This window comes from Oncorhynchus masou, chromosome 33, assembly GCF_036934945.1.
Source record: "Oncorhynchus masou masou isolate Uvic2021 chromosome 33, UVic_Omas_1.1, whole genome shotgun sequence".
NCBI classification, from domain to species: Eukaryota; Metazoa; Chordata; class Actinopteri; order Salmoniformes; family Salmonidae; genus Oncorhynchus; species Oncorhynchus masou.
Window position 1 is genome coordinate 3,896,364 of NC_088244.1, and position 16,637 is coordinate 3,913,000.

At 42.0% G+C, this 16,637-nt stretch overlaps 1 protein-coding gene across 3 annotated transcripts in view; it reads left to right on the forward strand.

The window, feature by feature from the left end:
* The window catches only part of LOC135527691 (regulator of G-protein signaling 20-like), a 90,189-nt gene that overhangs the window by 7,504 nt on the left and 66,048 nt on the right, over positions 1–16,637 (forward strand). For all 3 annotated transcript variants that reach the window (XM_064956193.1, XM_064956192.1, XM_064956194.1), the window contains exon 2: positions 10,927–11,039. In XM_064956193.1, coding sequence (XP_064812265.1) covers positions 11,025–11,039 — 15 coding nt within the window. In that variant the 5' untranslated portion in view covers positions 10,927–11,024. The remainder of the gene's footprint in view (positions 1–10,926; positions 11,040–16,637) is intronic.

The window sequence follows — 16,637 nt, forward strand, 5'->3', positions numbered from 1 at the left end:
CTGTGTTGCTTTTACGTCAAACATAACGTTTTGCATTGTTGCCAAAAAGTTCAATTTTGGTTTCATCTGACCAGAGCACCTTCTTCCACATGTTTGGTGTGTCTCCCAGGTGGCTTGTGGCAAACTTTAAACAACACGTTTTATGGATATCTTTAAGAAATGGCTTTCTTCTTGCCACTCTTCCATAAAGGCCAGATTTGTGCAATATACGACTGATTGTTGTCCTATGGACAGAGTCTCCCACCTCAGCTGTAGATCTCTGCAGTTCATCCAGAGTGATCATGGGCCTCTTGGCTGCATCTCTGATCAGTCTTCTCCTTGTATGAGCTGAAAGTTTAGAGGGACGGCCAGGTCTTGGTAGATTTGCAGTGGTCTTATACTCCTTCCATTTCAATATTATTGCTTGCACAGTGCTCCTTGGGATGTTTAAAGCTTTGGGAAATCTTTTTGTATCCAAATCCGGCTTTAAACTTCTTCACAACAGTATCTCGGACCTGCCTGGTGTGTTCCTTGTTCTTCATGATGCTCTCTGCGCTTTTAACTGACCTCTGAGACTATCACAGTGCAGGTGCATTTATACGGAGACTTGATTACAAACAGGTGGATTGTATTTATCATCATTAGTCATTTAGGTCAACATTGGATCATTCAGAGATCCTCACTGAACTTCTGGAGAGAGTTTGCTGGGGCTGAATAAGGGGCTGAATAATTTTGCACGCCCAATTTTTTCAGTTTTTGATTTGTTAAAAAAGTTTGAAATATCCAATAAATGTCGTTCCACTTCATGATTGTGTCCCACTTGTTGTTGATTCTTCACAAAAAATACAGTTTTATATCTTTATTTTTGAAGCCTGAAATGTGGCAAAAGGTCGCAAAGTTCATGGGGGCTGAATACTTTCGCAAGGCACTGTACATATTTACGTTTTAGAGAACATATACATATTTACGTTTTAGAGAACATATATATATTTACATTTTAGAGAACATATACATATTTACGTTTTAGAGAACATATACATATTTAAGTTTTAGAGAACATATACATATTTATGTTTTAGAGAACATATACATATTTACGTTTTAGAGAACATATACATATTTACGTTTTAGAGAACATATACATATTTACGTTTTAGAGAACATATACACTTCGGGAACCACCGTTCTACCTTACATGCCGACCGCTCGCTTCAACCAGCGTCTGCATAGCCAGGTGCTAAAATAGAACTTGGTTCTATTTGTGACGCTTGATGCGCTGCAAGTCCCGCCTCTCCCATCTCCTCATTGGTGGTTAGGAGAATATACCCACGTGGGTGATTGAAAGATTAACTGAGGCCCACACCCCATCCAGTCCAGTTGGTGGTGGTAATGCACCTTGAAAGTTGGTTGCCAACCTCCATATAAAATCCAAAGAAGAAGAAGACTAGGAGAGATTTTATCTGTGGAGTTATTGTGAGAGTAGAGAACACATGATTTTGTGTGACTCAAAATGGATTGATATTCTACAAAGACCAGACTAAAAAAGGGACCTTGTACATTTCAGGTAAAAATAACAACCCAATGTTTATATCCCAGGAGAAATGAGCTAGCGACATCAAGTTACTAGCTAAATGTCCATGAGTGTTTCATATGTGTTTTTCCCTGTCCCCAAGTTAATCTAGTTGGTTTGGAGTTATGGTTGATATTTCAACGTGCGTGTCCTGATCGTGTCTGGTGTGGATGGACAAATTCAACGTGCGATGGAGCACGTGGACACACCTGCGTTACCCGATGTTGTCAGCATGTTAGCGTATGATAACTACACAACAGAATAGATGAACAGGAATGAAGATTTTACAATAACCCAGCATCCAGCTTCAACAACCCAGCTTCAATAACCCAGCACCCAGCTTCAATAACCCAGCTTCAATAACCCAGCATCCAGCTTCAACAACCCAGCTTCAATAACCCAGCATCCAGCTTCAACAACCCAGCTTCAATAACCCAGCATCCAGCTTCAACAACCCAGCTTCAATAACCCAGCTTCAATAACCCAGCACCCAGCTTCAAGAACCCAGCTTCAATACCCCAGCATCCAGCTTCAACAACCCAGCTTCAATAACCCAGCTTCAATACCCCAGCACCCAGCTTCAATACCCCAGCACCCAGCTTCAACAACCCAGCTTCAATAACCCATTTCAATAACCCAGCACCCAGCTGCAAGACCCCAGCTTCAATACCCCAGCACCCAGCTTCAACAACCCAGCTTCAATAACCCAGCTTCAATAACCCAGCACCCAGCTTCAAGAACCCAGCTTCAATACCACAGCACCCAGCTTCAACAACCCAGCTTCAATAACCCAGCTTCAATACCCCAGCACCCAGCTTCAACAACCCAGCTTCAATAACCCAGCTTCAATAACCCAGTACCCAGCTTCAATAACCCAGTACCCAGCTTCAATACCCCAGCACCCAGCTTCAATACCCCAGCACCCAGCTTCAATACCCCAGCACGCAGCTTCAATAACCCAGTACCCAGCTTCAATAACCCAGCACCCAGCTTCAATAACCCAGTACCCAGCTTCAATAACCAGCACCCAGCTTCAACAACCCAGCACCCAGCTTCAATGCCCAGCACCCAGCTTCAATAACCCAGCACCCAGCTTTAATAACCCAGCACCCAGCTTCAATACCCCAGCACCCAGCTTCAATAACCCAGCTTCAATAACCCAAGCACCCAGTTTCAATAACCCAGCACCCAGCTTCAATAACCCAGCTTCAATACCCCAGCACCCAGCTTCAATACCCCAGTACCCAGCTTCAATACCCCAGCACCCAGCTTCAATACCCCAGCACCCAGCTTCAATAACCCAGCACCCAGCTTCAATAACCCAAGCACCTTGCTTCAATACCCCAGCACCCAGCTTCAATACCCCAGCACCCAGCTTCAATACCGCAGCACCCAGCTTCAATAACCCAGCTTCAATAACCCAGCACCCAACTTCAATACCCCAGCACCCAGCTTCAATAACCCAGCTTCAATACCCCAGCACCCAGCCTAGTGGTTAGAGTGTAGGGGCGGCAGGTAGCCTAGTGGTTAGAGTGTAGAGGTGGCTGGTAGCCTAGTGGTCAGAGCGTTGGGCCAATAACTGAAAAGGTTGCTAGATCGAATCCCCGAGCTGATGAGGTAAATATCTGTCATTCTGCCCCTGAACAAGGCAGTTAACCCACTCTGTTCCTAGGCCGTCATTGTAAATAAGAATTTGTTCTTAATTAACTTGCCTAGTTAAATAAAAAGGTTAAAATTTAAAAAAAACTTCCCTGGTCCACTCTCTCGCTGCGTGGCTGGTAGCCTAGGCTATGTCTGCCTCAGTGCTCCCATAGCCAGTGTTCTCCATAGGTACATGAAGTAGCTAGCCAGGCTCACCCGGGCCGGGCCAGCGACTATCAGGAAATAACAACCTATTAACATTTAGTAGTCAGCTGTTGTACAAGATGATATCAATAATTCTGACTGAACCGGGGCCTTTAAAATAATCCTATAAGAGTCTGCTGACTTCCACAGGCTTCAAGTTTCCTTTTAAAGTGGCATTTTCTCAGCTATCTGTAATACAGGTATGATTGAAGATGGAAGCAGGTGTTTAACATGGGCTTTGCTACACAAACAAAGCAGCAGTTGACTAGTCCATTGTCAACACTTTGATTGAATCAGTAGACATATGTCTTTGAAAATACCATACAAGATCCACAGGATCCACTGGCCTGGTACATGTTATACTGGATCCTCTGGCCCGTCACATGTTATATTGGATCCACTGGTCCGACACATGTTATACAGGGTCCTCTGGCCTAACACACGTTACATTGGATCCACTGGTACGACACATGTTATATTGGATCTACTGGCCCGACACATGTTAATGCTGGATCCTCTGGCCCGACGCATGTTATATCCTGGATCCTCTGGCCCGACACATGTTATATTGGATCTACTGGCCCGACACATGTTAATACCGTATCCTCTGGCCCAACGCATGTTATACTGGATCCTCTGGCCTGACACATGTTAATTTTGGATCCTCTGGCCTGACACATGTTATACTGGATCCTCTGGCCCAACGCATGTTATATCCTGGATCCTCTGGCCCGACACATGTTATACTGGATCCTCTGGCCTGACACATGTTAATGCTGGATCCTCTGGCCTGATACATGTTATACTGGATCCTCTGGCCTGATACATGTTATACTGGATCCTCTGTCCCGTCACATGTTAATACCGGATCCTCTGGCCCAACGCATGTTATACTGGATCCTCTGGCCCGCCACATGTTTTACTGGACCCGAGCAAGGTCCGACATCGTTAATGCACACAAAAGAAAAAAAAACAGAATATGCCAGAAAACAATAAGCCAAGTGGATTTTGACTTTTGATCGTTACCACATTTATATGGGACGTATAAATTCACTCACATTTATGAGATGTATGAAATTCATGCTCTCTCCCTCCGTGTAAAGAAATTCAACTGCAACCACAACACACACACAAACACAACACGCGCACACTACACACACCCAGGGAACCGAGAGGCAGGACAGACAGCAGACTGTCAAACCATCAGTGTTTCCCCCTGTCATCGCTCACTTTGTGACTGACAAACGCCTGTCCTCCTATCAATATATCGCTAGAAGATGCATATTGTTCATTCTAGCGGAAGGAAGGTCCTGTGTGGCTCAGTCGGTAGAGCATGGCGCTTGCAACGCCAAGCGTCGTGGGTTCGATTCCCACTGGGGCCACCCATATGTAAAAGTAGTGGCCCCAGCCGACTTGTAAGTCGCTTTGGACAAAAGCGTCTGCTAAATGGGATATATTATTATTATTATTATAAGGTATTTTTTTTATTTTTTTATTATCTGACTAGCGAACTGAAAAGTTGCCTAGTTAATTTTAAGTGGAAAACGGAGTCTGTGATCAGCTATTCAGGCGACACCTCGTAGCCGAATGCACTGTTTCCCAGTGCGACCCCATGAGGGGTCACCTGATTTTGAAAATGAAGTCAGGGGAGAAAATCTCAACGACAATTTTTTTTTTTTTTTAATATATATATATGGGGTTGATTCAAATAACCAGGATTACGTCAGTAACCTCAGGTAGCCTCTAGATACGGTTGTATTAAACAAAGCAGATTCTGTTTTCTTCCTACAAATGTGCCTCTATCTTTTGAACTGTGTGAACTATAAAATATTAAGACCCCCCCAATACTGAATGATAAAGATTCTCAGGAGACGAGTTTCCCTCTGAATTACCCACAAGCCCCACAACACTCATTAGAACAGACAAAACCAGGCACTAAATCAGACCGGGAGAAAAGTAACATAATCAATTAAGATTGAAATACTGTCAAAAGTACTGTCAGACTGATTTATAATAGACTGCCATAGCCCCAATTTTAAAAAAAGTAAACATTTGCCTTTGATTAAATCACATTTTCGTATCAAAATGGTGGTCGGGGCCTAATGTTATTTGCAACACAATTCAACACAACAAGCTTCTGTGTTTGTAAAAAAAAAAAAAATATTACCTTGATTTTAAAACATTTCCGACTGCGAATCGACCCGCGGGTTAGAATATTGATATATCGCTTATTTTATATATTTTTATAAATATATATATTTTTTCATTCAACCCGCCAGCTGATATTTTTTGATGGGTCAAGCGACCCGATGTAGGACTCTAGCTTAGAATATTTTTTTTTCAATGAAAACTATAGCTGACAAGTTGAATGTGATAAGAAAAACAAATCCCACTTATGAAGATAATGCTTTTTACATATTCATTGATGGAAATACCTAATGACCGTTATGATTATCAATCTATAGGATAATTTGCATAATTCAGTGGAATTATATTGACACATGTTTATTTTTGTTAGTCATCATGTTTATCACACGCGCTCAGCTGACATATAAGGAGCCTATGAGCAGAAAACTGTCAGACTTCGTACGAGAGTTGCTGCTACAGCTTCTCAAACAGCTCATTCGTTGCTCCTGTTAAAAACTGTTTTGATGGCCACGATTTAAAAAAAGGGCTACTATTTTTATTTCTCAACTGGTAATTGAAGTTTGCTTCCCATTCGCCATTCAACTGCACATAGGGAACGGTAGGCAGTTTTTCAGTGTGTCACACGTCACTTTGCAACGAGCTGGAGACAGTTTTGCCTTTTGAAAACAAATACTTAATTTCTTTAAACCTGAATGCTTTGCTAAGCAAAGGGAAACAACTACTTCAAGTCTCGGAGCAAGTGACGTCACTGATTGAAACGCTATTAGCGCCCACACCCCGCAAACTAGCTAGCCATTTCACACCGGTCACACTTGCTTCAAAGTAAAATCCGACCTTAGAAACGAGGAGGCAATTATTTTATAAAGACTTCCACATGCCATTGAAACCAGTAGCCTATTTCCTTCATGTTCTATTGGTTTTCAACTTTCTTTCATTGTCCAGAAGCTAAAGGCATAATCCTAGTCATATTAGCATCCTATGCTAGTTGTTGCGTCTTTAGTCATCATCGTCCCCTCCCCCGAATGAAAGGCACCCTGTTTGAAACAGAGTTAGGCTACTCTGAATGACAATGATAACTAAATCCGCTATCATGTACAGAATGTAATAATGGACCAAGTCCTTATGGCCGATATGTTAGGCTAAGGGACCAGATATACACAGAGGGTTAAAATGGAACCGATTTCTGTTGTGGTGCGTTAACATGTGAACGGGATACTCGAGGAGTTGCTACCCTCCACAGCAGCTGAAGGCTTGGACACTAGTCGCTGCTGATTCATTCTCTGCATTGTGCCTGAGTTATATTCCACACACCATGGTGTCCACCTACCGTATTTCTACCCTAATAGTACTATTCATGTATAACTTTCCAAGGCTGTAGTCTTTGCTACATGATTTATGTAGGCCTAGGCCATGTCGTCTACAGGGGGAATGATGATCGCCTGTCCCTCATAGCCACTCATAACCTGTCCCCAAAGCTCTTCTGGGCGGTAGGTAGCCGAGCGATTAGAACTGTGGGTCAATAACCGAAAGGTCACTGGTTTGAATACCCGAGCCGTCGAGGTGAAAACTCCGTCGAAGGGTCCTTGATCAAAGCACTTTTAACCCTAATTAACCGCGTACGTGCTGCACTACCAAGGCTGACCTGGTAAAGCAACCTATTTCACAGCACCTATCCGGTGTATGTGACAATAAAACACTTTTTTTTTAGGCTAAACTGTGGAATTCATGAGACGTGTATAAATATAATATTGTCTTTGCGAATATCAGATGTCAGGGAACTGAGCGGAGTGCGGAGCTGTCCGGTGATAAATGATTTGTTCCTACTTTCTCGGGCACAGCCAGCCCCGGCCGAGCTGCATTACCTACAGTGGTGCTGAATAATATAGGGCCTTTGCTATGGTTTCATACTCGCACTTTTCAAACCCATATTGACAAATATTTCACGTGATTTGTGTTTTGTAGGCTACTTTGTACATAATTTCTCTATATGCACTACATAATTGATACGGCGTATTCCTCCACTACACTACTGTGTTATGCATCGGTGGGGATTAACAAGTCAGTATACTAAACAAAGTGGGTATTACCTCCACTACACCACTGCCCGACATATTAAGTGAACATTTGTACAATCATATTGAATAAATTAACACATAACAAAGGAAAAATGTGACCCCCAAAAAACACAACAAATTTCCCTTGACAAACAAGCCGTTCTTATTGTCAAATAGGCCGTGCAAGTACGCGTGTCTATCACCTAGTCAGAGAGAGAGAGAGATTCTACAGCAGCAGACAATTACAATTGATACAATTTGAAAAATTATACTGTCACAAGATACGGATAATGGATGAAGTGTTCAGTCCGACAGTCCAACCTCGTGGCATAAACAACATATCATCAGATCGGATCAAACACTCCCACTCAAAGGAGGCTTTGGTGGATTCATCATGGTCAGCGCATCGGCCGGACGGACACCTGGACTGAATTGGAATGTGCGCAAACAGTTTATTGCGCAAGGAAGAATAGGAAGTCATGAAAGTGTTTTCATTAAGTCCAAAAGTGCACACTTTTTTTGCCATATGAAAACAGCCACATACGAACTCTTTAGGCCTGTATATTAAACTGTATGGCGGTATTTACATGAATAGCTCACTTGGAATAAGGAAACTCTACTGGAGGCATTCAAACAGGAACCTGAAATCATCATGCATAGCTTAATATCATAGTGGGTAGTTCACCTTGAGTACGATTACATGTACACAGTAATGCGATTATTGTGGTTTAAATAGTCCGATTAATACAATCGTTTGATTAAAACGTTTTCATGCTTTGCAGGAAGAACGATTTCCCCTATAATCCTGTTTCCATGGACGACGACGTGAGTAATGAGTTACCTAGTAACTGTTTCCACGGGTTACCTGATGGCATTCTGATAAATGTAGAACATCTAAATAAACGTTCTACCACAGCGACCATGTTATTTTTTTTGTAGGAAGCATACTTGAGTCTGACTTCGGACATATACATATTGTGCGTGAAAACGACTTCTAAAACACATACATTAAGTTGTTCCCAACTCCCTTCACTCGCGCTAAAAAGGAGGCTTTTTTTACATTTCTGATTAGTCCGGAGACAATACAAACAACAAATACAAGTTATTTAGTTAATTTGTTATCCAGTTTGGGTGTAACGGTCTCTGCCCGGCCTGGCCCAGCCATGTTTTCGCCTCTTGTCTGTCACATGAATTGTATTGTATTGTATTTGAGTGCGCTTTTTACAACAGTAGTTTCTCGATAATTGTATTATGGAACGAGCGTCCATGTGTAGCCTACTGCCTTGTGTGCATTGCTATACTTCAGATGTGAAGAAATAATAGTTTATCGACATTTTAAATCTAGACGTTCTGATCTGTTGCATCAGCCTGATTGCTTTTAAAGTTGTTGTTTTTTCTGTTGCCTAGGCTTCTGGTTGTATGACTGGGGGGTCTATCTTCCCACAACTGTACCAGAGTCTGTTTGGGATAGGCCATTTCTTTCTCGTACATAACGACTTGCCTACCAATAGAATAGGTCAACGTTTGTACTATGGGGGATAGTAGATTGACTGCCACATTTAAATAGCCTATTTCAATCTAACATCGTCAAAGTGCGCATAAGAATTCGGTAAGAAGGACCGGACAGCACGCCGTTTGCATCCTCGAGTTACATGTTATGTTCAGATGAATTACCTCATATCTAAATGTGATTTTCTGTCATTCTGAGCAACGTGGGTGGACGACCCTAATCAGGTTATGCACTCTATGTATATAGGTCTGGTAAATGTTTTGTTTTTTTAAAGGTCGTTAATTAACTTAAAATGCTACCGGTCATATGTCCGGCTCCACATTTTCCTAATGGACACCAAGGAACTTGAAGCTCTCAACCTGCTCTACTACAGCCCCGTCGATGAGACAGGGGGCATGGTCGGTCCTCCTTTTTCTGTAGTCCACAATCATCTCTTTTGTCTTGATCACGTTGAGGGAGAGGTTGTTGTCCTGGCACCTCACTGCCAGGTCTCTGACCTCCTTATAGGCTGACTCATCGTTGTCAGTAATCAGGCCTATCACTGTTGTCGGAAAATTTAATGATGGTGTTGGAGTGGTGCTTGGCCACGTAGTCATGAACAGGGAGTACAGGAGGGGACTGAGCACGCACCCCTGAGGGGCCCCCGTGTTGAGGATCAGCATGGTGGATGTGTTGCTACCTACCCTTACCACCTGAGGGCGGCCCATCAGGAAGTCCAGGATCCAGTTACAGAGGAAGGTGTTTAGTCCCAGGGTCCTTAGCTTAGTGATGAGCTTTCAGGGCACTATGGTGTTGAACGCTGAGCTGTAGTCAATGAACAGCATTCTCACATAGGTGTTCCCTTTGTCCAGGTGGGAAAGGGCAGTGTGGAGTGAGATTACGTCAACTGTGGATCTGTTGGTGCGGTATGCAAATTGGAGTGGGTCTAGGGTTTCTGGGATTATGGTGTTGATGTGAGCCATGGCCAGCCTTTCAAAGCACTTCATGGCTACAGATGTGAGTGCTACAGGTCAGTAGTCATTTAAGCAGGTTACCTTAGAGTTATTGGGCACAGGGACTATGTTGGTATTACAGACTCAGACAGGGACAGGTTAAAAATGTCAGTGAAGACACTTGCCAGTGTCGCAGTACACATCCTCCCCGCAGCCTTGTGAATGTTGACCTGTTTAAAGGTCTTACTCAATTACTCCAACCCTCTAACCCAACCCTCCACCCCTCTAACCCAAACCTCTAACCCCCCAACCCCCTAACCCTCTAACCCAACCCCCTAACCCTCTAACCCAACCCTCTAACCCAACCCCCTAACCCTCTAACCTAACCCTCCAACCCTCTAACCCAACCCTCTAACCCAACCCCCTAACCCTTTAACCCAACCCTCTAACCCAACCCCCTGACCCTCTAACCCAACCCCTTAACCCTCCCCTCTAACCCAATCCCCTAACTCTCTAACCCAACCCTCTAACCCCCTAACCCCCTAACCCTCTAACCCAATCCCCTAACCCTCTAACCTCCTAACCCTCTAACCCCCTAACCCTCTACCCCCCTAACCCTCTAACCCAACCCTCTAACCCAACCCTCTAACCCAACCCTCTAACCCTCTAACCCAACCCTCTAACCCAACCCTCTAACCCTAACCCTCTAACCTAACCCTCTAAACCCCTAACCCTCTAACCCCCTAACTCTCTAACCCCTTAACCCTCCTTTTTCTCTCTCTTCCTCTGTTTACGTGTGTGTGTGTGCGTGTGTGTGCGTGTGTGTGCGTGTGTGTGTGTGTGTGTGTGTGTGTGTGTGTGTCTGTGTGTGTGTGTGTGTGTGTGAAGGAGAGGTCCGTGGCCAAGAGGGGATGACATGCATGTTCCGAGGCTGTTAACATCGCTGAGGATTAGAAGACCAATAGGCTGCCAAGAGCTGTCAAGCCATGATGGACATACTGGTAACTTAACCTTAATTCAATACTCTCTCTCTCTCTCTCTACCTCTCTCTCTCTCTCTCTTTTTCAATTCTCTCTCTCTCTTTTTCAATTCTCTATCTCTCTCTTTTTCAATTCTCTATCTCTCTCTTTTTCAATTCTCTATCTCTCTCTTTTTCAATTCTCTATCTCTCTCTTTTTCAATTCTCTCTCTCTCTCACTCTCTCTCTTTCACTCTCTCTCCCTTTCTCTCTCTCTCTCTCTCTCTCTCTCTCTCTCTCTCTCTCTCTCTCTTGTGTGCCTCTGTCTTTCTCTCAGTGTTGTGCTGTTCTCTGAGTGTTGTATCTACTGTTGTGCTTGGTGTACCAACTTTATAGAACAAAAACGTTTTCACTCCTGATGACTGGTGTATCTCCATGATGTTCATGTCAAGGTTTGTTCTGCTGTTTGTTCACCGGCAATTGCTAATAACCGGCTGACTTTTATGTGATATAGTGAAAATCTGAGAACCGCACCCAACCCTAACCCGCAAATGCACTATAGGCTACAGTTACATTTTTGTTTGTTATTTATTTAATTTCTATTTAACTAGGCATGTCAGTTAAGAATGAATTATTATTTAGAATGACGGCCTATCCCGGACAAACCCGGATGACGCTGGGCCAATTGTGCGCCGCCCTATGGGACTCCCTATCACGGCCAGATGTGATGCAGCCTGATACAGAATACATAACGATTTTTTTCGACATGGGGCCCAGGATTTTGTTTTGCCTCATTTTGTTTTGCCTCGTTTTTACTTTTCCACATTTTGGTAGGCTATTTGTTAGTCAACAGAAATATAATTAGATCCATGCAGCTTCTCTTCTGTCACTATATGTTGCCCTCGAAGACGAAACAAACCATTGCTCAACAGAATGATGTCATAAATGTGTTTCTGATAACATTTCAGTTCAGGTTCGATGCATATTTTATGTGGTTGAAGTACTATCTGCTTTCATTATGTTTTTACGATGAAGACGGTACCTCTACAGATCGTATCTAACTGCCCAATTGCATTCTCTCCAAGATACGTAAAACAAATCAATCATATTTCTCCATTCCTGTTCCCATGTCCAAATTTAGCCTACATTTAGTGTATAATTTTACTGCAATAAATACTTCATTCTGCGGGAGTTATTATTAATTAATAAAGGCTATAGCCCTGTTCGCACGGGACTAGTATTACTGGAGAACTTTGGTTATGCACTTATTACCTCAGAATGTCCGTTATTCCAGAGGACGATTCGGACGGGTAAAGTTTTTTTTCTTCCAAACTGCCCCCTGTACGTCCTTATATATATATATATATATATATTTGTATGTGTATAAATTGACAATTATGACGGAAGCCTGGAGTTGTTTTTCTAGGTATGAAGATATTTCAGCCTGTCCTGAAGATAACAGGCTACGCTGATAACTCGAGCTTGGTTCAGAAGTTTCTAAACCATACCAAAGCATCTTTTGGTATAGTGTCGCCATAATATCTGAATTGAAGAAGTGTGATCATAATCATTAGGGCATGTTTTGGCGATCCGCAGTACGTCCTAAATGTCCCTCAGCCCTCAGGTGTCAGCTAAACAATTAACTTGCACTTGAGATGCATTTTAAGGCCATGGGTGAGAAAGCGAACTTGTAAACAAACGCTAACGTCAGTTGTGTGCTGTTGCTTTGCCATCTGTTAACAGCGAGGGTTGCATTAAATTTGCGCAATATTTTTTTTAAATTATGCATTTGGCGATGTTCAATTCATTCGCAAAAAAAAAAAAAAAAACGAATTAAAAAAAGCATTCACGGTGAACATGTAGACCCTCAATATATAGGCTATGAGCAGAACTTCGTTCAATTTATCGAATCAGTTATAGTTATCTTGCACAAACAGCGAGCAACACCTGTCAAACTCAAGACATTTCTCTCAAAACACATGGATGTCGATTTGCACGGGACAGGTATTATCAGAGTTCACAAAAAACAACAGTAGGTTATTCTGGTTAGTCAATGTCCAGATTTAAGTTTCCATTTAACCCACCTAAACAGCCTGCTACAGATCCCTTGACATCCCATATAGGCCTATTTGAAGTCCCGTCTTGTGACTGTCGAATTTGTATAGAGCCTCACAATCAAACATATAACATAGCTGACATCGTCCTTTCTTACCTTTTCACCAAACATTACCTCTCTGTCCCTCCATTCTACTTATTTTCAACTCTTCCTTTGCAGTTTTTTGTCTTATTGAATGAAACTCCGCTAATGTCATTTTTTTTGCCTCGGTGGATTGATGTTCACTTTTTCTGTCCGTTCCCAAAATCATTTTTGGTCTGATTGGATGTGTTGACCATTTGGCAGGCGTACAGCCTAACGTTTAGGCGTATGCTGTAATACCAGAAACACGGATATAATTAAACAAAAACCTCAATGTAGCCTATAGAAATTGCACAATCATTTTACATCTATGTTTTTTTATTTTATTTATTCTTTCTCTTTATTTTTTTACCTTCATTTAACTAGACAAGTCAGTTAAGAACAAATTCTTATTTTCAATGATGGCCTAGGAACAGTGGGTTAACTGCCTGTTCAGGGGCAGAACGACAGATTTGTACCTTGTAGGCTCGGGGATTTGAACTTGCAACCTTTTGGTTACTAGTCCAACACTCTAACCACCAGGCTTCCCTGCCGCCCCCGGATTTAACCCATCCTTCAGCCAAACAATATTGAATGACTCTAAACTCATCTACCCCGCGGATATAACCATGGTTATGAGTCAACCCGCGCGCCACTAGTGTGTGTGTTTGTGGAGCAGAATAGTTATTCCCAAATTCCTTTTTCTCCGTTTTCTTTTTCAATAGTTTCTGTTTTCCCGTTTTTTTCAGGGTTCTGCTCTCAAAATCACGCTTTCTTTCTCAACACAACAACATTGGGTGTTCTAAGTAGACAACAATGCTTAATTAAACCACATCAGAAGGCCACTTTTTTGAGGTCTGGGAAAAATAAAATGATCATTTTGGGGTATATTAGAGATCTTCACGGATCTACCCTAACCTACCTGAGATCTGACCCGGATGTTGTAGTTAACCCTCCCAGACCGTATCACTGTCGGTGGCAACGGGCCTCGGATCTATGTGACAATGTGTGAAATACCGACCGGATACGAAATTGTGTTTGAAGAGTTTAGTTCCTTAATTTACACGCAAATTGCTCACATTGACATTTTATACACGAAAATGATTGTCAGGGGGACCCCTTTCGTCAAACAAATGTGTCAATATAATTTTATGACAAAACAGTATATTTGCTTTATGAAAACCGTCACTGCGGACGTGACGGGTGGAATGGGCTATAGGCCTACTTGTTGCGCGAGAGGAGGACGACATAGTAGAAAAGAATGACAGGCTATTTTAAAGTGAGTTTCTGGAACATTGAATCGTTCTAACCGGCTATGAAGAAGAAAGTAAATGAAAGAGTGTGCAGGGTGAAACAACTACCAGTCAAAACGTCTCCATGGACCTCATTTATGCTCGTGGGGTACGGATGGGGAAAAGGTTCAAGATCTGAACTATTTCATGTCATTGTTTTATTTAGTATTTATATTTATTCATTCAATGTACTATTTTATTTAAGGTATTTAGTTTATATTTGTTTAGACTTGGACTATTTAGTTAGCCTATTTTGCTATTTTATTTGTGTATTTTATATATTTTAATAATAACAGTTTATTAACTAATGTTGAATGACTCGGGCCAAGTGACTCATTCATACGCCAGTTTCATGGCTTTCGTTCAAAAATAAATAAGTTATACTGCAGAGTTACCGAAACATTCTTTCTGATCGTCTTTAATGAACATTTTTGACCAAAGTTAATCTGCTCACGTTGTGTGTGTCTGCGTGTGCGGTAGTCTGATAGCCGTAGGTTTATCTGCAGAAATATCGTAGCCTAATGCCGAAAGGCTGACGAAATATTGATTGTGTAAGGCATGGATAGGTATAAACAATATCAGGACAATTTCTCTCTTCAATTAGGAATCTTTAATTAACAATCTGGACGGTAGGCCTACACAACCGTTGTGTGGATGACTTGTCTGTCAATCCACATCCAAAACCAATCTCAAGATGTATAGGCTAATTTCTTTTGACCTAAAGGATATATCAACATTTAATTTAGAACAAAAATGTAGTTATAATGAGTAATAGAAAATAGACTTACCGACATACGTTTAACACTGTCTAACAGAGAGCACTCGATGACTATTTACCATCCTGAAATCACCACATAAAAATTCTAATCTCTAAATCTAACAAAATATGCTTAAAGAGAAACACAATGAACAGATCTCCAAAATCCTCAAAATATTAAACGTCTAATTATAGTGTTGTCATAGACGGAACTATTCACTGTTCTCTGCCTGGCACTCGATTATCATCCTATTATAGTGTTGTCATAGACGGAACTATTCACTGTTCTCTGTCTGGCACTCGATTATCATCCTATTATAGTGTTGTCATAGACGGAACTATTCACTGTTCTCTGTCTGGCACTCGATTATCATCCTACAGAATATAATGAAAACATTTCTGAAGACTTAATAATGTTCTCTATCTAACTATATGGATGTCATTATGAAAATACTAAGACCACAAATCACTCATGTTAGATACAACAGAAAATGCACATTTCAAATCCAAATCAGCAATCTTTCGGATCCATTTGGGTCAGATACAGACCTGACCGCAATTTTGGATCCGATTCTCTCTCTCAACTCAGACATGTTCTGGGTCGGATCTGGGACACCTCGAATCTGAATCTGATCGGATATTGACCCCCCCCAAAAAAAATGACTGGATCTGGTCGGGATCCAATTAGTTTTGGATCTCAATTTTGGGATCCGAGAAGACCTCTAGTGTAGATACCCTTTTATCCAAGTGTGCACCAGGAAGTGACTTGTTTGGTTAGCTGTGTTTCTTTAGCACACAAATGTAATTGGAGAGAGAGAGAGAGAGAAAGAGAGAGCAGCCATGCAGGGTTAGTTAGGGTCACTGAGGAAGCAGCCGTTTAGGGTTAGTTAGGGTCACTGAGGAAGCAGCCATGCAGGGTTAGTTAGGGTCACTGAGGTGCTTTATGAGTAGTGAGTAGTGATCCTAGGGTGCTTTATGTGTAGTGAATAGTGATCCCAGGGTGCTTTATGAGTAGTGAGTAGTGATCCCAGGGTGCTTCATGAGTAGTGATCCCAGGGTGCTCTATGAGTAGTGATCCCAGGGTGCTTTATGAGTAGTGAGTAGTGATCCCAGGGTGCTCTATGAGTAGTGAGTAGTGATCCCAGGGTGCTCTATGAGTAGTGAGTGATCCCGGAGTGCTTAATGAGTAGTGAGTGATCCCAGTGTGTTTTACGAGTAGTGAGTAGTGATCCCAGGGTGCTTTATGAGTAGTGAGTGATTTCAATGAGTCTTTCTCCATTCCGATTGTTTTATACTGTTCAATTCAACCAAAACAAATTTCAGCACTTTTTTTTGATAATTTCTGCATTTCCTGCACTCAATTACAGTGGTAGAAAAAGTATCGAATTGTCAGACTTGAGTAAAAGTAAAGATATG